The 20,625-nt window shown below is 57.3% G+C and overlaps 1 protein-coding gene across 11 annotated transcripts in view; it reads right to left on the bottom strand.

The window, feature by feature from the left end:
* Nucleotides 1-50: 50 nt before the first annotated feature.
* HDAC7 (histone deacetylase 7) overlaps nt 51-20,625 on the bottom strand; it is a 93,314-nt gene continuing 72,739 nt past the window's right edge. For 10 of the 11 annotated variants that reach the window (XM_069806257.1, XM_069806259.1, XM_069806255.1 and 7 more), the window contains exons 2-25: nt 19,565-19,761; nt 17,794-17,884; nt 15,565-15,676; nt 14,952-15,067; nt 14,731-14,853; nt 14,126-14,235; nt 13,587-13,703; nt 13,169-13,367; nt 11,511-11,719; nt 10,993-11,202; nt 9,979-10,204; nt 9,361-9,494; nt 8,597-8,717; nt 8,301-8,350; nt 7,034-7,141; nt 6,751-6,806; nt 6,428-6,515; nt 6,013-6,132; nt 5,463-5,560; nt 5,244-5,362; nt 4,910-5,043; nt 4,716-4,800; nt 4,330-4,468; nt 51-3,708 (exon numbers count right to left, since the gene is read on the bottom strand). In XM_069806257.1, coding sequence (XP_069662358.1) covers nt 3,663-3,708; nt 4,330-4,468; nt 4,716-4,800; nt 4,910-5,043; nt 5,244-5,362; nt 5,463-5,560; nt 6,013-6,132; nt 6,428-6,515; nt 6,751-6,806; nt 7,034-7,141; nt 8,301-8,350; nt 8,597-8,717; nt 9,361-9,494; nt 9,979-10,204; nt 10,993-11,202; nt 11,511-11,719; nt 13,169-13,367; nt 13,587-13,703; nt 14,126-14,235; nt 14,731-14,853; nt 14,952-15,067; nt 15,565-15,676; nt 17,794-17,884; nt 19,565-19,761 — 3,008 coding nt within the window. In that variant the 3' untranslated portion in view covers nt 51-3,662. The remainder of the gene's footprint in view (nt 3,709-4,329; nt 4,469-4,715; nt 4,801-4,909; nt 5,044-5,243; nt 5,363-5,462; nt 5,561-6,012; nt 6,133-6,427; nt 6,516-6,750; nt 6,807-7,033; nt 7,142-8,300; nt 8,351-8,596; nt 8,718-9,360; nt 9,495-9,978; nt 10,205-10,992; nt 11,203-11,510; nt 11,720-13,168; nt 13,368-13,586; nt 13,704-14,125; nt 14,236-14,730; nt 14,854-14,951; nt 15,068-15,564; nt 15,677-17,793; nt 17,885-19,564; nt 19,762-20,625) is intronic. The other variant, XM_069806256.1, reaches the window with a different exon arrangement.

Here is a 20,625-nt window from a genome sequence, read left to right as displayed (position 1 = left end):
TTTGTAAAAATTATTTTTCAAGTAACATTTTGTTGAGTCTTTTTTTAAAAAAAAAAAAAAAAATCCCTATATTGACTTATTTTAAAATGAGCGAAATGTCAGCCCTAAGGAAGGAATAATAATTTGAACCAAGGTCTTGGGGTTTTTTTTCAGTATTTATAGCCCAAAATCATGGTTGCTGTTACCAAAGACACAAAAAGTGGTGAGGGAAAAAGGTGTTTGGGGCAAGGAGGGATGGGTCTGGAGATGTTCTGGCCCTTAGCGTCTTCATGTGTCTTGGGGGAAAAGCCCCAATAAACCCCGTCCCCGAGGGATGGCCACCCCAGCACGACGCTGGGTGTCCCACAGCACCCTTGCCGTGGGTGCCCACGATGTCACGAGGCTTTTCTCGCCGTGCCACCAAACCTGCCCATCGGCTGGAAAGCACGAGTGACTCCTGTGGGACCCGGTGCCCGTTTTGGAGATCCCATCCGCCGTTTGCAACGGGGTGGATTGTGCTCGTCCGGAATTCACGGGGATGGCTGCAGAGGAGACCTCCTGCCCGGAGCTGGAGGAGATGTCCACCATCGGCTTCACGGTGGGACTCCTCTGCCTGCTGTTCAGCTGTTAAAATCAGGCAGCTGGGAGCTCAGTGAGGTCCCTCTCTCCATCCTAACCAAAAAGCGGGGGGGGGAGCACCCAGACAGCGACGCACCCACCCAGACCTGGGCTTCAGCATCACCACGGCAGGACCTGCACCCATGGGACCCCACCACCACCTCCAGCCTCCGTGCTCAGTGGACACCACTGAAAGGGACGTTTAGGAGGGACCTGGGGACAACGAGGTGCCACCCCATGGGGAGGGGGGGACCCTTCCAAGCGAGCACGTAAGTCTGCTAGGAAAAAAAAAACACGCTTGCCTCGCCACCGCGTTGTTTTGGGGTTGAAACCACAAGCAACCGGTTGGCAGATGGGGCCGGCGCTTCTCATGAACCATTCGGCACATCGGCTGCCGGTGGGGTGACACAACAGGGGAGCGAAGGCAGAGGGGTTGCGCAGGGTTTTGGTTCCAGTTTGGGGGTGTCCCTACCACGTGGGGTGCGCAGGATGAGTTGATTTCTGGGTCACCCACCCCAGCCCAGGCTGGGTGATGCTCATGAAGGGTCCCGCTGGGTGCTCCCAGCCAGACCTACCAGGCTGGGAAGGGCCAGCCCTTGAATTCATGAGCTTAATTAATCACAGCTTTTTTTCCTTTGGTATCATGCCCTGATAGACCCAGAGGAAACCTGAAAAACGTTAAATGCTAAAGAAGTTTAAAAGTGAGGAAAGAGGCCATTTGTTTGGGGCATTTCCTCTGCTTTAAGGCAATAACAGCTTCCACGGCCGAGCTCACCCAGTTGCACCCACAGCTTTCTCCTGGTGGAAACTGGGGCACAAACTCTCCTTTGATATCGAGCTTTGGGCTTCCTCGGAGGCGAGGAGCAGCCATAGCCTCCTCCTTTACTCCAGCACAGCTCCTGCGTGGCATGAGTCCAGCTGGGACCCACTGGGAGAAACGGGGATGAGGTTGGGACTGAGCAGGGAAGGGAAACCGAGGCAGACGGCGGGAGAAGTGGTGGCACGGGACGAGCCACGGCAGAGGGGCTGTGGGGTGATGGACACGGCGGAGGAGATGGAGCAGAGGGAAGGGGCCGCAGTGGTTGGCAAGGCCATAGGGAAGGGGGGGGACAGTACCAGCCCCCCAGCTTGGGGCCACCAGTAATGCCCCAGTTCCCCAAGGCTGGAGAAGCAGCAGGTCCTTCCCACCACCCCCCAGCTCACCTGGGGAGACCCACAGGATTGAGGGATAGTGTCTACAAATGCCAGGCTCTGGAGAAGACAGAGAGGGGTCTGGGGTGCTTTTTAACCCCTTCTTGCCCATTGCAATGTGATTGCCCTCCCTCCTGTCCAGCAAGAGGCTGCTGTGGAGGGTGCCCATCCCAGGACCACCTTGCGTGGGGACCCGAGCCCCGGCAGCCATCGGAGAGGTATGGGCAGTTCTGCGGTGTAGCCGTGATGACTTCTCCGCGTGTCGCTCGGCTGTAAAGGATCTCGCACCCTCCCAAGTCTCTGCCACCGGCCGGCGCTGCTGGACCCCAGCTCTGGGCAGTCTGAGACACAGAAATGTTTTATTCTTCCAAGGTCGGGTTTTTTTTCCCCTCCTTCTTTGTTACTTTTTTTTTTTTTTTTTTTTTTTTTTTTTACAAAATCTCCTCCCTGTGCCTGCAGACAGAGCCCAGCCACCTCCCGAGCTCAACCAGTCCCATCCATCCCCTCCACCCCAGCTCAGCTGTCCCCAAACCCCACTGCAGCCCAGCACCATGATGCCCGAGCGGGGACCTGTCCCTGTGGGACACAGGGAAGACACAGGGGGTGAAGAGCCACACGATGCAGTAGGAGATGGGAAGAAAGCAAATCTAGATGGACAGCTCATTTTGGGGGGGCCTGACCCTGCCTCTGTCACCCTGAGATGGTACAGGGACAGGCACTGTATTGCTGGGGCTTTGGGCATCCCTGGGGAAACTGAGCGCCAAGCAGAGGGTGACAGGACTTGATCTGATCTCAGTTGGAGAAGAGGAGCCCATCGGGGTGCTGGGGGTGGGCTTGGGATGCAGCTGCAGGGAGTGTGGGCTCAGGGGGGGGAGACTGGAAGACAGCTGGGCTGCCCCTGCTTTAGGGATTACAGGGGTCTACATTGATACAGATCCTCAGGTCAGCGGGTTGCTGAAAAGGGCTCAAGGCACCTTGGCAACGTCCACACGAAGAGGTGTTTGTTCCCGAAATTCCCATGGAAAGAAGAGTACGTAAGGTTCACATTAGCACACGTCAATTGTATATAGTGCAAATCAGAGCCCCAGCACCAGAGGGTTCACGCTCTGGTTAGTGGTTAGGATGTCCCATGGGTGCAATCCTGGGCACTGCAGACACTCCAGCCCTTGCTCTTCCCCAACTGCAGGGCATCGGCGCATCATCCACAGCTGTCCAAACCCTTCTCGTGCAGAACGAGCTCATGGCCCATGTCACCGTCACACTCGCTCCCACCTTGTGCCCCACCGGAGGAAGGGAAGGCAGGAAGCCTTCGTGAGAAGACACAGAGAGCCTGGCCCTCCCGAGCAAAACACGGGGCTGCTTCTCAAAGGCATCACTGCCTGGCTGGAGAGGAGCTCTGGGTGCAGTCCCGAAGGCGACTCTAACCACCCGCAGCACGGCCACAACATCCATCCCAACACCCACCCCTTCCCCAAGGGTGAGGAAGATCCCAGGAGAAGGGCAGGTCTGTGTCTGGCTGCCACCGCAGCCAGAGGGGTGGAGGTCTCTCACACATGTCCCCAGAGGGGTTTCAGGTCCCGAAGGTTGGGGACTGATTGCAGGCACGGTCTAGGTTTGCAAGGCCACACCATGCAGAGGGAGTTTGTGGTTTTCCATCGGTCCTGAGCAGGAGGACATCTTCCAGGTGGCTGCAGGAGCATCCTTTCTGGGAGACCTGCAGAGGTGGCAGCCAAAGGTCCAGGCCATTTCAGGACCATGACTCGGGGAGTGAGGATGACGTGGCAAACGGGAAGCCAGGAGTGAAGAGCGAGCGCTGGGCTCAGGAGAGTCCAGCCACATCCTGGAAGCAGAGGAGCAAAGAACGTCACTGCTCATCACTGGTTCATGGGCTCCTCTTCCTCCATCGGCTCGTCCTGTGGCCTGAAATAGAGAAACACAACACATGAGACAAGGAGGAGACTCGTGTGACACAACGCATCCCTCAGCATCAAGGGGCCTTCTGGCAAGCCCAACTTCTGGAGCTATTCAACAAGCCTCCCCACTCGCCAGTCCTTCCTGCTCCACGCAGACGCTGGCTGAGTCCTGCTGAGGATGAGAAAAGGTGGTAGGCAGGTGGGGACCCTGCTGAAAAGACATGATGCACCCCCACATCTCCAGCCTCCAAGGAAGGGAGGAGGATTTGGTCTCGTTTTCATCTTGATTGGGAAGAGCCCAGCACTGAATCCCCCAGAAGCCAATCCAGGTCCTGACCACATGGATGGATGCAGGACCTCACCCCACCACCCACTGATGCTGAACACTGGGGCCAAATCTGCTGGGATGCGAGGGTTACAGGACCAGAGCTCTCGGTGAGGAGGATGGTTGTAATTTTTATCTCCCAGAGCCCAAGACCTGCTTGAAGCCAGCACTGTCCTGGCCTCCCAGAAGTTCATCTGGCTGTGGGACATGGCCTTTCTCTGCTGCCACCCCCGTGAGGGTCGGAGCAAGGCACACAAGGAGCGAGGGGCACCCACATCTCCCAGGATCAATTAAGAGCATCACCTCTTCTCTACCATCACGGCCACTGAGAGGGAGGCCAAGGCTGTGACTGTCTCCACCTCTTCTGCCTCGTGGTGCTGTGCCTCCAGGAAGGAGCAGCCCAGCTTGGAGGCGAAGCGCTGTACGGCCACCCAGTATTTACCTGCAGGAGAAGCAAAAATCAGGAGGTGCCAAGATAGGGCTGCCCCAGGTCTCTGGGCTTCCCTTGCAGTGAATGCACTCATGGAGCATCACCCTCTCATCAGAAGGATGATGATGGAGGGCTCCACTGGGGTCTTGTATGCCAAGTGTCCCCTTGGAGGTCATGGGGTTTACTGGAAAGGGGAGGAAATACTAACTCCTGGCCCTTCCATGTTAGCTAACTGAGTCCCTAGCCCTGGGACACTCACTCTGGACCTGGATCACTGTTTCCAAGGAGCGCACAGCATTGGGATTTGGTTTCTGCCTCATGCTTTCTTCTGGGAGAGGGTCCAGCTGCCAAATGAAGACACAAGGGGGTCAACAGGAGGGAGCTGTGCCCAGGGCTCGGCTCACAGCATCAGTCCAGCCCCACAGCCACGACCCGCTAACCCTCAGCTCTCACCTCATTGCCCAGCAAGGCTGACACGCAGGCCTCGGATGCATCGCAGATGGCCGTAAGGTCATGGCCACCTTCTAGCGCCAGGACGATAGCTCCGCCAGCCAGGCTCATCAGTTGCTTTGTCATGTAGCCGAAGCCTGGAGGAGAAGCCCAAGGGGATGCTGTCAGCCTCCCTGCCCAAAATGCTGGGGCCCTGGCCCTTGATGCCGGGCCGGTACAACCCCAAAGATCTTCCCTGGCTCCCTGGAGAACTGCCGTCCCTACACCATGGTCCCAGCCTGGGTAGGCAGTGGGAACAACCTGCCGTGAGCCAGGGGCATTGCTTCCACCTCCTTACATTTAGCAGAGACTTTGTAGCCACCCAGGGGTGGCGGGTGGCCATCAGCTGCGTCAAAGCCGGCCGACACCAGCACCACATCGGGGGAGAATTCGTGTGCAATCGGCATCACCACCGTCCTGCGTGGGTAAAAAAAAAGCAAAAGCAAGAGGTGTTAAGTGCTGGCTCAGCCTGACACAGAGAGAAAGAGGAGGCAAGCAGAAACACAAGGAACAGTACCTGAAAGCAGCCAGATACTCAGGGTCACCCATGGGGGGGTCGAGCCCTCCAGTCCAGGCTACGTTGACATTAAATCCCTCACCAGGGCCAGCACCAACCTGCGAGAGAGCAAGGACAGAAGTGAAGGCCTGGATGTGGCCTGCAGGGATGCTGGGGCATTGCCCTGAGCAGGTTCCACCTCTGCCAGGCTCCCAGGAGGCAGGGCTGGGTGTCCCAGACCCCCTGCCCTGTGCCACAGGAGCCAGCTGGGTGTGCAAAGCTTGCTGAAGAGCAGCAGAAGCCATGGCATTTTCCTGACATCTCCACGCAGCCATCAGTCCCCGTCCTTGCACTGCTGGCTGCAGGCTGGGATGAAGCCTCGGCTCTGCAGCCAGCTGGGTGAACCAGGCAGGATCAGGCATCAAAAGGAAAGGAGCCCGCAAAGCACTGACACAAAACTACCCTCTGCTTAAACCTGGCAGTGCCCTGTTCTGGCTATCGCCTTTGCCATCAGCGCTCCCGTTCCCAGACAGAGATGCACAGACCTTGCAGCCTGTCGGTGTTTTTTTACCTCATCAGCAGCCCCACTACCAGGGAAGAAGTTGCCATCATCGTGACGATGCAAAGAGATGTAGAGAACGTCGGGGTCTCTGTAGAAGATCTGCTGGGTCCCATTGCCATGGTGAACATCCTAGAGGGAGAGAAAGATTGGGAGAACGCTCTTTTTTTCAGCCTTCAGGGTGGCCCAATAGCCTAAGGGAGCTAAAAGCAACTGGATCTCTACCCTGCTCCAGGGCTGGGTCCCCCATCCCCAGGATCTGCTCCTGTGGTTCTCAGCCACACTCCTGGCAGCCAGTCCCCAAAAGAGGAGGTTTCGCTGCTCTCCGGTCCAGCTCCAAACCAGAGCTGGGAGGAGGCGCAGACACCCGCTCCTGGGGACATCCTGGGGAGGAGCAGGGACACGCTGGGGGACAGAGGAGACTTACCCAGTCCACAATGAGGATCTTGCTGAGTTTCCCTTTCTGCTGCAGTTGCCTTGCGGCAATAGCCACAGAGTTAAAGAAGCAGAATCCCCTGCAAAGAGGGAGTCAGAGCCAGTTAACACTCTGGGGCCCTTCCTGAGCAACCCTTCCCTCCTGGCCCACGTGCTCCGTGAAGGGTGGGCTCACCCTTTCCCCTCTCCCCCCTGGCCTGGATACGGATGGGTTCTGGGGGAGGTTAGTCTGGAGTGATTTTGAGCCAAAGAGCTGGTTTTTGGGGCTTCCCACATGCCAGCCCAAAGACCAGTGGCTTGGGAAGGGGCTCTTACATGGCAGTGGAAGGATCCGCGTGATGTCCAGGTGGCCGCACCACAGCAAAGCCGTTCTGGGGACAAAACAAAGGCAAGGCGATCAGAGCTGCTACCCCCAGCGTTGTGCACTCCCTCCACCCCTGGCTGGCTGGTCCTGCCCCATGGAGACAGCTGGGGATGGAGCCTACAGCAGCACAAGGCTGGGAGCACCTGGTGCCGGCTGGCGAGACCCCACAGCCCCCCTCTTGCCTGGCCACGGGGTGATGCACAGATCTGGGACCTCCACGTGAAGCCAGCCTACCTTCAGCTCCCTGGTGGCCACCTTGAAGGCCAGCTCGGTGACGCTGCCCACGGCCCAGCGGGCAGCGTTGGAGGAATGCAGCTCGTTCCAGATGGTATCGCTGTCCACCTGGAAGCAAGAAGATCAGTCAGACAGGGACAAGGCACCGGTGGAGGAGATCTCAGTCACAGGACCCACACTCTCTGCCAGCCACCCTGCTCAGGGCCAGGGGCTGAAGTCCCATGCGGGCTGAAGGGCCGGGCATCATGGAGCCGGACCACCTCACACAAAAAATGGGGCAAGCTCCCCAGCAGCTCCCTGGTGCTGCTGGCCGGGATGGCAGCTCCTGTGCCTGCTGTCAGCCCCAGCCCCCAGCTGAGCTCCGCACAGAGCATCTCGCCCTGCACCCGAGGGCTGGAAGGAGTGACTGAGAAAACGCTCGTTACCTTCTTTATCTTATTTTATTTAACCAAACATCTTGGTTTGATCAGGATCACGTCAAGGGCCGAGCCAGAGCCGGAAAACTCAAGTCTCTTCTGATCAACGCCATGTGTGCAACTCAAAGGCTCCCCTCTGCCCACGGAGAGAGGCAGCTCCAGCCCCCCCCGCCTTTGGGGCACGGGCGAGAGGAGAGCAGGGAGGGGGAAGCAGAGCGGGGAAAGTAGATGCAAACGGGGCTGAGAAGAGCTGGTGCCCAGCAGTGGGGGCAAGGAGAGGAGAAGAACCAGAAGAGGCAGCAGGAAGGCATGGAGTGAGACCATTCCTGAAAGAGAGAGAGAAGGACAGAGACAGGGGAGACAGAAGAAAAGAGGAGAACGCAATGAATGGAGAGAAACCAGGACGGCAAGCTGTGAAAGGAGAGGCCACAGAAGTGCCTGGAGGGAAGTGGCGAGCTGCTGTCCCCCTGACACTGCTCCTCTCCCTCAATGGGGACCACGGCTTGCAGCTTTCCCCGGCCGTCCCGCCAGCTTGCTCCCTTCTACCACCTCAGGCTCTTAGAAATGGCTGTGAGGGGCTTTTGGTTCCTGGGACCCTTAGAGTAAGGAGGCATAAAGGATCCCCTTTCACGGCTGGGATGCTTAGCTCCATCCCAAGGACAGGGGGAAGCTCTGATACAACGACAGCTTGCCCACAGATGGAGTGCTCCCACCTGAGGCTACCCAGCCTCGGCAGCCCAAAGGCTTCGGGAGCTCCCTCTCCACTCAAGCCCACAAGGAGACCCTCGATGGGGACAGAAGAAAGGCATAACCCCGTCCAAAACTGGCCAGAGCAGAGATCGAGCACTTACCCCCACCCCTCCGCAGGGCAGCATGACAAACATCCGCTGAGACAGGATCCCTGCAGAGAGAGAGGACAAGGAGGACTTCAGAGCTGAGAAACTGGGGAATGGTGGGGGACAGGGCACACAGCACAGGGAGGGAGGTTTGGGCTGCTTGACCAGAATTAGGACCAGCTTCCAGGGAAGCTGCTCGGTGCGGTCCCCACGGCTGAGGGTGCTCTGAACCCTGGTGTGGATGTGTGGGCAGTGACAGGCAAAAGGCGAGTGCACTGCTGCCCAAGGGAGCGGTGTGGATGTGGACTCACCTGCCAGCTTCCCGTTGTCCAGTTTCAGGCGGTTGAGGGGATTGGTGCCGTAGAGAAAGACGTGGCGCTCAGTATGGACGCACTGCAGCTCTTCCAGGGTGGCCTTGCGTCCCCGCAGACACTGTGGCAGACAGGGGCTGTGACCAAGCCGCTCCAGGTGGGAGAAAACAGGCTTTCCCACCCAAGCGTGCCAGCCTCCAAGGGTGAAGGTGGCATGTCCTGCTGTCCAAGTACAGCCACACCTCATATCACCGCAGCTGGGGAGGCAGCTGCAAGGCTGAACACTGTGCTTCTTGCATTGGATTTGAACTTGAGCACCCCCCTCACCCGCAGGCAGGGATCAGGCAGGGAATGCCAGCACCACCTTCCTATAACTGCAGAGCCTTGTGTGGACCAGTCAGCCCAGCTAGACCAGGGCAAGGTTTCTACCAGATTGGAACTGACACTGATGTTCCCAGAGCTGGCAAAACACCCTGTTTCGATAAGGATCACGCCTGTCCCTACGCCCATCTTCCAGCAGAGCAGACTGCTGCTGCCATCCAAAGCTGGAGATGGTCAGACCAGCACACTCAATTTGGCACTGCCAGCAATGGACAAGTCCAAGCCCTCTGGATAACGGTGGTAAGCCAGCTGAGAAGATCTGGCAGCAAAAGGGACGGAGATGGGAGCAACATACCCTATCACACCACTAGTATCAGATCTGCTTGTACCAGCATCCCCCTCCCGCACAGTCGTCTGGCTCCCACCCTGCTGCTCACCCTCACCTCGCACTGGCTGCGCAGCCCTCTCTCCTGCAGACGGGACCAGATGCTCTGGATCCTGCCTGCATGCTCTGGGTGGTTGCTGTTGTCGCCACAGGAGCACTGGTGTTTGAGCATCACCGAGTCGTAAACCAGCCCTGCAATGCACAAGGAGAGCTGCTGTCCCACGACTGGACTGGACACCCAGGCCTCAATGATGCTAATTCAGCTCTAATTCAGCTCCTTTTCAGGAGCCCCACACACCCGTAACTATTTGGTTTGACTGAAACACCTCCGTCAAACCATGGGAGCCTCTGTCCCAACATGCTTGAAGCAAATCCTGCCTTGGATATGTAAGAGAGCTGAACCTTGCCAGCATCACTGGACCAGGATGACAGTCAAGGGGCCAGATGGACAAGTCCTGCTTGGAAAAGCCACCTTAGATAAGGAGAAGGGGACTCTCATGGCTTGCTCTGCTCTTTTTGTAGCCAGACAGAGTGCTCCCAAGCATTTATGAGTCTGGGAGTGACCAGGACTGATGCTAAGCTGCCCCTGGGCATCCCCACCTCCCTTCCAAGCTCTTGTCACCAGCCCCTGCTACTGCTCCAGCTGTGACAGCCCCGCACAGGGGCTGAGCTCTACCTGTTGTGAAGTGCGGCTTAGCTGGTTGCTCCTGCACAGGCAGGGAGAGCGTCTTGGAGGCTGTGTCCTGGGCAGGAAGGGAGACGGTTGCGGTGGCAGGAGATGACTGAGCCCTGGAAAGGGGCCTGTGCCCCGCATGGATGGTGGAGACCACCGGGGAGTCGGCCAAGGGCTGCCGCTTGAGGAGCTGGTGCTGCACGCGCTGGTAGGAATCCCAGAGATAGGCCTGATGGAGAAAGACGGCGGTGAGCACGACAGTCGGAGCAAGGCACCAGGGCGGCGAGAGGAGCATCACCCAGCACAGGGAAGGGAAGCATCCACTGTGCACCCTCCCAGGGTCTGGATACAACAGCCCCCTCCATGCTGGGGGGCTCCGAGCCGGTTTGCAGGAGCTGGGACACGTCAGGCAGCATCTGCTGCTCTCTGCTGGCTCAGCCCTGCAGTGCTGGGCAGCAAGGCGCAGCAATTTGGAGGACGATGCCCAGCCTTACTGACACCAGGGGTGGCTGCAGCTCTCGTCGCTGTCCTAGCGAACTGCCCCATGCTCAAGGAAGGTACAGACGTGGTGCCTGTGTCCTTACCCACACAGCACCCCTTTACACAGGTGGCTCTCAGGGTCTGATCTGAATCTTCCCAGGCTCAGGATGCTACCAGCTTTGCTGGGTTTGCGCAAAGCCTCAAATGGGAGACACCAAGGGACAGAGAAAAGAATTGTTCCAAATTGCAGGGCAGGGATCTCTGCATGCTGCCTGTTCAGGTCTAATGCTCAAAGCAATTAAGCCACAACTGGAGAGAGGGACAAGGCTAGGCACTCCACCTCTTACAGCCCACTCCCGAGCCTGTTACGAAGGCTTCAAACCACCCCGAGGGCTCTCTGCAGCTTGGGGCCGCCAGGGAAGGCATTGTCCCTTTTGCCCATGGGCTCCTTGTGCCCAGTAGGAAAAGGGCTGCTCCGGGTTGGCAGCCCAGACCCCTCCCCAGGGCTCTCTCTCATCTCTGCCAGCCCTTGCGTACCTGCTGTAGGACAAGCTCCTCTTGAGGCTGCATCATCTTCTGTGTCCTCTCAGGCTCCTTCACGCTGCTCCCCGGCCGTGTGGGCTCCACGCGTGCCCTTGCTGGGTCACTGCTCTCAGCCCCGGCTTCTGGGAGAGTCCCCTCGGCCTCCATGTCCTCTGACGAGGGGATCTGCCGCAGACGGGGCTTCTCACTGGATTTAGCCATGCGCTGCAGCCGGAGGGGTCACGAATGAGCACAGAGAGGTGGCAGGGGACAGGTCAGGCCAAGAAAGTCATGGGGGGTGGCAGGGCATCTCAGGGCAGGAGCACAATGGATGTGGGAGCCAAGGAAGCTGAGCAGGTACCCTCAGCTTGCTGCTACAAGTCTGGGCAAGGCAGCACCTCGTGCTCCTGGCTAGGGCTTGGCCCTGGACATCTAATACTCACTGCCCAGCAGGTAACGATGCCATCTCGCACCCTTCTAGCATCTGTCTCCCACTGCCTCCTACACGCCCCGGCTGGGCCTCCATGACTTACCTTGCCCAGATGCGTCTGCTGCTTGAGTCTCTCCAGGAACTGGGTGTGATGCTGCTGGTACACCAGTTGCTGCTGGATGGCCTTGGGGTTCTGGGGCAGGGGTTCCGAGCGGGTCCTGCCCAGCGGTTTATGGTGGCCTGGGAGTGACAGGCGCTCTGCAGAGATGAGCGAGGGGGCGAAGGAGAAGGGGACTGTTCCCAGACCTGGCACTGGAGGGGAGAGGAAAGAGACATGAGGGGTGACATTGTCCACTGGGCAGATGTAACACCCTGCAGAGCTGTCAGTCCACACTGTGGCAAGCAGCCGTGCTGTCTGTACCCATACAGACTATCTCCAGACAGCCCTAAAAATGACAGTGACCCAGCCCTGGAGCCCGGTATCTGGTAGGCTAGGATGGATGGTGTCCTGGTTTCAGCTGGGATGTAGTTAGCTGTCTTCCTAGTAGCTGGTACAGTGCTATGTTTTGAGTTCAGTATGTGAAGAATGTTGATAACACTGATGTTTTCAGTTGTTGCTCAGTAGTGTTTAGACTACAGTCAAGGATTTTTCAGCTTCTCATGCCCAGCCAGGGCACCTGACCCAAACTGGCCAACAGTGTATTCCATACCATGGGACGTCCCATCTAGTTTAGGAACTGGGAAGTGGGTGGGGGGCAGGGGATTCGCCGCTTGGCGACTGGCTGGGTGTCGGTCGGCGGGTGGTGAGCAATTGCCCTGCGCATCATTTGTACATTTCAATCCTTTTATTACTACTGTTGTCATTTTATTAGTGTTATCATTATCATTATTAGTCTCTTCTTTTCTGTTCTATTAAATCGTTCTTATCTCAACCCAGGAGTTTTACTTCTTTTCCTGATTTTCTCCCCCATCCCACTGGATGGGGGGGGAGTGAGTGAGCGGCTGCGTGGTGCTTAGTTGCTGGCTGGGGTTAAACCACGACAGATGGGCTGTGCCTTTATGGGTCCCCTCCTTCTGTCTCCATAGCTTTGGCATCACACAGCCCACAGGGGTCTGGGGACAGGATCTGGCTGACCTCAATCATCTCAGTCCTCCCTCAGCTTCACCCTCAATGGGAGAAGCTTCCTTCACTGCAGGTATGACAGGGCAGGGAGAGATGGAGCTAGGAACCAGCACAAAAGAGCCAGTTCTCTCTCTGCTGCAGTCAGAGCGGATTACTTAGAGGGGTTGGGGGGAATAAGGCAGCTAGATGCACAGCCAAGAGGTCTGAGCTGCCCTGCTGAATGCAGGGTCTGTAGTGAAATCTGCTGGCACAAGAGCCTAGGAAGAGGTAGGAAAGAACCCTTGGAGAGGGGCTTCTGGGCTGAAGAAAGGGTGAACAGCTCCACACCAGCCCAGCTGAGGCAGGGCAAGGGGCAGGTGGAGAGAAGAGCCAAAGCTATGGTGCTCTCTGCATTGTCAAGGCCATGGTGCATGCAGAACTCTGGTTTCACCCATGGCAAGGACATGCTTGCTGGCTAGCTAGAACCAGGGTCAACTCTTCCATTCCCTCAGCCCTGGCTCACGGCACAGTCATGGAAAAATCAAGGCCACTGGGCTTTCCCAGCACCCAGAAAACCTGCCTGCCCCGAGCGAAGCTCCACGCTGAGCCCTGCCAGCGCTGACAAAGCCTCAGTACCCATTACCGAGCTTGACACTTACCCGCCACCAGTGGAGTGTGGGTGACTGAGGGCTCGAGGATGATGACGGGCTGGAGCCGAGGGGATAAGGGGCTCCCAGCCTCGTGCTGCTCCAAGCCAGCTGGTATGAACATGGGCGAGTGCGTGCCCGCGAGGACAGGTCCGTTCAGCACGGGCACCCGGTGTGCCAGGCTGGAGAGGGGGCGGCGATCTGTCTCTCCCTGCAGAGAGGAGGAGGACTGGGTTAGCAACCTGCCAGGACACAGCATGAGGAGGGGACGGCATATTTTCACCGTGCCCATGGGCAGCACCTGTGAATACTCAGAGCCAGCACATGCCTGGCATTACCCCAGGAACCCCAGGCCCAAAGGAAAGGGCTTCCCTTGCCCTGTGGGAACCCTCTGCCGAGTTCTGGGGCTACCTACAACCTGGCTACCTACCCTGGCGCTAGTGGTAGCCGGCAATCCCAGTGTGATGGCCGGAAGGGAGGCTGCACTCTGCAGGGCAAACTGGGCCAGTGAGCTCTCCTGCATCATCAGGCGCTGGGCCAGGGGTGTCTGCACCAAACACAATTCATTAGTTTCCTGCTCCAGCAGTGGCAGAGCTCAGCATGGGACAAGCAGCTCAGGCACAGGCAGCAGAAGAGGGTGGTTGAGCCCTAGCTGCCTGGCAGAATGCCTGAGGCCAGGACAAGGGGCATTGGGAACCCATGGGGACAGCACATATGCTAGGAGACAAGAAATGCACACTATGAAGGAGGACAGCGTGTCAGAAGCAGCGCTGGGCCAGGCAGAGGATCCCACCGTGCAGGGAAAGCAGGGCTAAGGGCAGCTCTTGGGCAGTGGGGTTCAGGGCTGTGGTCCCTGGGGGGGGATGCTACCTTCGCCTGAGCCTAGGATGGGAGGATCAGGGCACCCAACCCTGGGGTCAAGAAGCCCCAGCCCGCAAGCCCTCTGGCTGTGAGGCCGTCAGAACTCACCTCGTGGGCCATGCTGGAGGCAGCAGGGAGGGCTCCATGCTCAGCGGGGAGGCTGTCATTGGGAGAGCTGCAGCCAGACACAGGGGTGCTGCTACTGCTTGGGGAGGAGTCTGCGCAGGGAAAACAAATGGGGGAGATGGGCACAAGCACCCAGAGAAGGGCTGCACAGCCCCTACCCCAACCCTTCATAGCCCTCCCTCCCTCTAACAGCTGCCCACCACCCTCCTATGGCCAAACCTCCCTTTGGCACAGTGGAGACGGAGCTGCCCTACCAGCGTAGGAGGCAGCACACCACGGTGAGGAATCCTGACCAGCCGCATTTGCTCAGGGCCTTGGACCCTTCCAGCCTTGTAGGTCCATCCTGGGCCCGAAAAGCAGCAGGGTACAGCTACAGCAACATCCTTTCCTGGCTCATCTATCCCTGCACCATCATGGCAGAGACCTCCCTCCACAGGCTGTGTCCTGAGGAGGGCACCGATAACGTGCCAAGCCCCAGAGATACGTCCCCCAGGCAGATGTGGCGCAGGGTCCTGGACAGACCATAGCTGCTCCAGCCTGGCCCCAAGGTCTCTCCGAACCCCCCACCATCCAGGCGAAGCCCTCACCAATCGCCTCGGGCTGCCGTCTCTTGAGCGAAGGGGGAGCGCTCTCTTTCCGCATCAAGGGGTTCTTGCGTCGGTCAAGGCACTTCCTGGGCTTGCAACGCACCTTCAGGTTGGGTTCGGACGCTGCGAGCAGACAAGGCGGTTAGTCCCAGCCGTCCCCTGCAAGCGGGCTGCGAGGGTATCACGGCAGGAGGGAGATGGCATTATCCCCAAGGCTTTACCTGTCTTCCGCAGTGGAAAATGCTCTGGGGGGTCAAGAGAAGTGCTGGGGACAGGGGGCAGGAAGGTGCTGAGCACAGGAGGGGAAGGGCCCTCAGGATCCAGAGGCTCCAGAGACCTACGGGGAGAAGACATCTTGTTAGAGAACATTCCCACTTGGCAGCCACGTGCCACCCACACTATGCCCTCCAAGGCAAGGGTGGCCCACAGGGCATTGCCTTTCCTGGGCATGTGCTAGCTCTTCTGCCCGTGGCCAGAAAGGCTTGTCCTGTCTGCTACCACAAGCACCTATAGAAAGAATCCAGCTGCTGGTTTTGCTTTGTCTTGGGACAAAAGACAAGGAGCCTGGCAGTACTTTTTGGATCAGGAGTAGGACAAGCCATCAAAGTTCAACAAGGTCAGGGAAGACAATGTGGGAGCTTCATCAACCTCCTGCAAGCACTTCGCACAGAACCAAGCTATCTCAACCCAACAGACGTTTAGCACTAAACAATATTTCTAAAGACCAGGAAGCGGAAGATAATGGCAAGATCTTGCCCAAGATAAACAGCCACCTTTTCCAGGTCCCAAGCAGATGTCCTGCTCAGGCCAGGCCAGAGGATACTCTTGTTTTACCTGTATGGCATGGCTGAAGGGTTGGGGTTGCTGGTCCTCTCCAAAGCTGCCTGCTGCTTCTTCAGGATGACCTCAGCCAGCTTCTGCTTCACCACTGTGCTGGCCACAGCACCTGCAGAAAGACCAGCAGTGACCACACAGGGCTGAGAGCCAACAAAGAGCACTTTAAAGGATCCCTGCAAACATGAGCGTGGCCCCACAGCTCCACAAGCAATGCCAGGATGGCTGGAGAACCCCTACAAGCACACAGACACTGAGAAAACCCTGCAGAGATGCTTGGTGCAGTTCTCAAGTCAAGATGGGCTCAGGGAGAGAAAGGCCAGCTGGGGCAACTGGAGTTTCCTAGACAGTCAGGGAAGCATCCCTGTCCCACTCTCTGCTCTCCCATGTCATCTCAGGAGCCTGATCTTTTAGTGTGCGCCGTGCTGAGCATTGGGAGCGTGGCTTGTGAGAGGCAGAGCATCGCCAGAGGCGAGTCTCAGCTGCAGATCTGCCTGCTTCACCTGAGCCAGAGAGAGCAGGTATAAGCTGACACCCACAGAATAAAGAGGGCATGAAAGCACAACGTGGCTCATACAGCAGCGACAAAACTCCCACGGGTGCATGGGATCCTTCTGAAGCCTCTCCAGAGACACTGTGCCCTGGGGCTCTTTTGAGCCTGTGCTACATGCTGATAATTTCCAGCTGATGGCATACAGCTCTGCTTGTCCTGCACCTCAGCTCCCCACGCAGCCACACTCTGCCCCCAGATGGGGACAGCTTGCACGAGAGACAGCAAGAAAAATAAAGCACCTCCAAACAGTTCAGGGGATAGCTCTGAGGCTCCTGAATCTCTTGATGGAGCTGTGCTCTTCCAGAAGAGCATGAGACTTACCACGACCCACTGGCAAACAAACAGCAGCGACCCACGTTCAACACCTGGCTCCAGTGTGGTGGTGAAACACCTCCACACAGAGGTCTGACTGCTGCAGGGTGCTGCAATCGCCAGCCTCCGGCTGCCATGAGCCTCCCATATGGTTTCCCACTTCAGGATACCTCCCCCTGCACCCCGCTAGGGCCCATTCCCATACTCCTACCCATGCCAGGCCATACCCCCATCCATCCATTCCAGCAGGAACACTCTGTGGTTACAACAGGGATGCTCCACGCTTCTGTGCCAGCATTCGGCACCTCTGAGCACAAGTTAGTTAATTAATTTGTATGATTAACTCCCAGAGTGCATGAAGGGGCTGTGCGTAGGCTGTCGCACTCAGCCGTGCCAAGCTGACTGCGTTCGCAGGAGCTGTTTGCTCAGGAATGGCACGAAAAGGGCAGGCACTGCGTTTTCAGCATCGCAATTAGTCCCATCAACCCTGTGAACCACAGCAGGGCAAGCCTGTGCTCCACAGCCACATGGGAGCTAAGGAAAAATATCAGCATCCTGACAGAGCTCAGATTGGATGGGCAGGTGGACAGTAGGCTCACGGACACTGGGACGGGCGCAGCACATCCAATGCACGCTGCAGCTGCATCTTTGGGTTGTGATGCAGAGCTCTGCACATCCAAAAGCTCAGAGCAAGCTCCCTGCGAGCTCCCTGCAGTGACTGGCACTAGATGGCGCAGGGAGATCGCAGCCAGACAGGGTTTGCAAATTTTTCTGCCCAGCATGGGGGGACCCACTAACCTCTCCCCACTGCCACAGGTTCTCCAGCCTGGGGCTTGCAAGTTTAAGAGGTAAATTCATGCCCTGCCCAGTGTCAGGGCAGTCACAAGCACTGTCAGCACCGGTAGCACCGCTGCAGTGGCCATAGGGCACGATGCAACATTAGCATGGAGATTTATTGTGACCACCTAGTTGGCATTGCTAGGAAGGACATGAAGGACAAACACCAGCCAGGCCAGAGCCAAAAAAATCTCTTGCCAGCAACTTTCTGGCATTGCTGCTTGCTGCTCAGGAGGACCAGACTTCCCCACGGACACTAAGTGGTTCTCTTGGCCCCAGGCAGGCACAGAGTACAGCTCAGTTTGATGCACAGGACGGAGATGCTCAGTGGCATGGATGCTATCACGTGCCTTTAGACTAAGAGCGGGCAGAGCTTGGTCTGGATAACGGCAGAACCACCTGCTGAGCCCCCTTCTAAAATCTCACCCCCTCTGTGAGCCAAGTCCCCCCGGTTTTGGGGACACGGCTCCTCGGGCAGAGATTCGGCACCCAGTGCCACGTGCCGGCAGACACACGGAGGCTCTTACTTCGCTTGCTCTTGTCCTTGTTGAGGATCTGCCGCAGCTCCTGCTCCTGTTGCCCAGGCTCAGCTTCGCGGTGTGGGGACTCCATGGTCACCTGTGAGAGGAGAGGGACGTCAGCACCAGGAGACCCCAGCCTCACCCAACACAGACCGAAGTCCTCTTACCCCCTCCCCAAGCCCAAGGCATGATGACATGGTGACGGAGCATGTCTGAAATGGTCCGTTATGTCATTTTTGGAAACCTGATGGGCAGCCCTGGCCGACAAGAACACGTTAAGTTGTTTCATCACAGCAAACCGGATGCATCTTTGTCTCCAGAGATGCTCTCCCCAGGGACATTGTAAAACTCAAACCAGTCTGTTTCAACTTGACGCCTTTCATGATGTTTTGACATATCTGTAGCTAGGTCATGTTGTAATACAACAAAAACCAGAAATCATAGTTGACTAAAAAAGGGAAAAAAAGAAAAAAACGATTATAGTAGTCTTAAAAGTTTGGATCTTGGTGTTTTCCAGAGCTGAGGTTTTCAGAGATGATCCCATCTGACAGAGAGGTCAGAAAGCACTAATCACTCTAAGCACCCAACAGTCATGGCAGCAGCAGCAGCATCTCAAACTCGCCTTGTGTGGACCAAGCTGATGCTCAGCCTCTCCCAAAAAGCCTCAGTATGACTCCCCCGGGGCTTCCAGACGAGGTTAGTGGGACCAGTAAGCACATGCCACACACCAGGAGTGGGGCTGGTGCTCAGACCAGAGCACATGGGACGTGAGAGAAGCAGATGAGGCTGAGCTTGTTTAGTCTAGAGGTGAGGGGCTACAACTGTATCTTTTACCACCCAAAGCGGGTTCCAGAGCAGATGGAGGCACAGCAAAAGGATGAGCAGCAACAGGACAGCTGCGCCATCAGGGAAATCCCTTTTGGATATATGGAACTGATTCCTGCTATGAGCACGGTGCAGCCCTGTAACTGGGACATGCAGGGGGTGATGTCTCTGCTTAGAGATGGTCACGACTCGCCTGGACGTGGTCCTCCGCAACCTGCCCTACCTCTGAAGTTGGCCCTGCTCTCAGCAGGGGCCTCCAGAGAAGCCATCCAAGCTAAACCTTGCTGTAATTTTGTGACAATGCAGAGTCTGGCAGCAGAAGCTGTGCAGGGCAGGGGTGCTATTCCGGGTGACACTAGAGAATTTCAGTGAAGACTTCCCAGAAAAGCAAATTAGCTTGTAAAGTGAGTAAGCCATGCCTTTAGGGCAGAAAAACAGCGGTGGCCAAGCGGAGTGGCAGATCACAGACACCAGGCATCCTGTCCAGTCGCTCTGGCTCCTCGCTCAGCACACATGGTATGCGGCTGAAAACATTTCCCTGCTTCGCACATCCCAGGAGGCCCCAGCCCTCCTGCTGGCCTTGGCAGGACGGAGATTTGGCCTGAAAGTAAGACACAAAACCCCCACCTGACTCCCTAACCAGCCTCCTTGTGTCGGAGAGGTCTCCGGGCTGGCTAAAAAGCACTACAAACTCTCCAGCTCAGGGGAAAGAAGGAATTCACCTGGGAAGGTAATTTTGGGGTTGGGATTTCCAGTCTCTTCCTCTTAATCCTTGCCAGAGACGGGAGCCCGGACAAAGCCAGCCCCGACACAGGGCACTGCTGGCAGACACGCACGGCACCATGAGCTACGTGCTTTAGGGGCAAAATTAATTCTTCAAAGTGCCCAGTCCTCACTCAGCTGCTACCGAAAGTGGGTGCAGGTCTCCCCCTGCACCCCGGGGTGCCCATACCCTCACGTGCTGGTGGGCGAGCTGCTCCACTTGCTGCTGGTGCAGGCTGGCGAGGAAGAGCTGGTGTTGTAGCTGCTGCGTGTGCTTCAGGGCCAGCAAGGTGGTGTCAGAGCCGGGCTTGACGACGCGCTGCCCGATCCGCAGGTCCATGGGGACGGTCTGGGGCACCCGTGGGGAGGTGCACGGGTTCACAGCAGCTGTGGAGACACAAAGAGGGGCACAGCTCAGTCCATGTCCGGCTCAGACCACCCTCCTAGGTAGGTAGGGAAAGTATCAGGATGGGGCCCGGGTATGTCCCAGTGCACAGAAGGGCACTGTGAGGAACATGTCCTGCCGTTGAGAAGGGCTTGCCACACACAATCTACTGCCTGCAGAAGTCTCCTCCATCATCTGGACAAAAAAATCCTGTAAATCATACAGCCTCGGAGAGTCTTCGAGGTGCTGCAGGCATCTCTCCCCAACACCACAGCTGAGAACTGCTTTGCAAAGTTAAGACGCTCCCACCCTGCCTGGATGCACAGCCTCCCCACGTGGTGAATCCCCCATCCTCATGGGAACACCTAAAATAGTCCCAACTACACAGAGCGTCAGAGCACCCACTGCAGTAGGGGATTTTCACCGACCAGTTCCTAAAGCTTTGCTTAATTTATCCTGCACGTGCCACGGGCCAGTGCAGAGCAGAGCTGGTCGCCTCCAGCTGCAACAAACAGAAGACAAACCTGCAGAAGAGCCACCCAGCCATGTGGACACCCACAGATGCACTGCTCCTGCAGCGCTGAGCAGGCAGCGAGCCGGCCAAGTACAGGCAGAAAGGGGATGAGCGAGCACGACAGCAACTGAAGGACACACGGACAGCCCCGATGGACCTGTGGCATCCCACAAAGCAAACTCAGCCGGGTGCAAGGCAGCCGTGGCCACTGCAGCTTCGCACTTCACCATGGGCATTGCAGCGCAGGGGAAGGTGGAAACAGGCAGGTAGGCAGGGAATTCAGCACTAAAAGACACTGCAAGGGGGATGCTCTTGCAGGATGCAGGGCCAAGGTCGCTGCAGCATAAGAGCT

This window comes from Haliaeetus albicilla, chromosome 18, assembly GCF_947461875.1.
Source record: "Haliaeetus albicilla chromosome 18, bHalAlb1.1, whole genome shotgun sequence".
Lineage (NCBI taxonomy): Eukaryota > Metazoa > Chordata > Aves > Accipitriformes > Accipitridae > Haliaeetus > Haliaeetus albicilla.
Note: the sequence above shows the minus strand (reverse complement) of the source record. Positions and strands in the feature narration are given on the sequence as shown.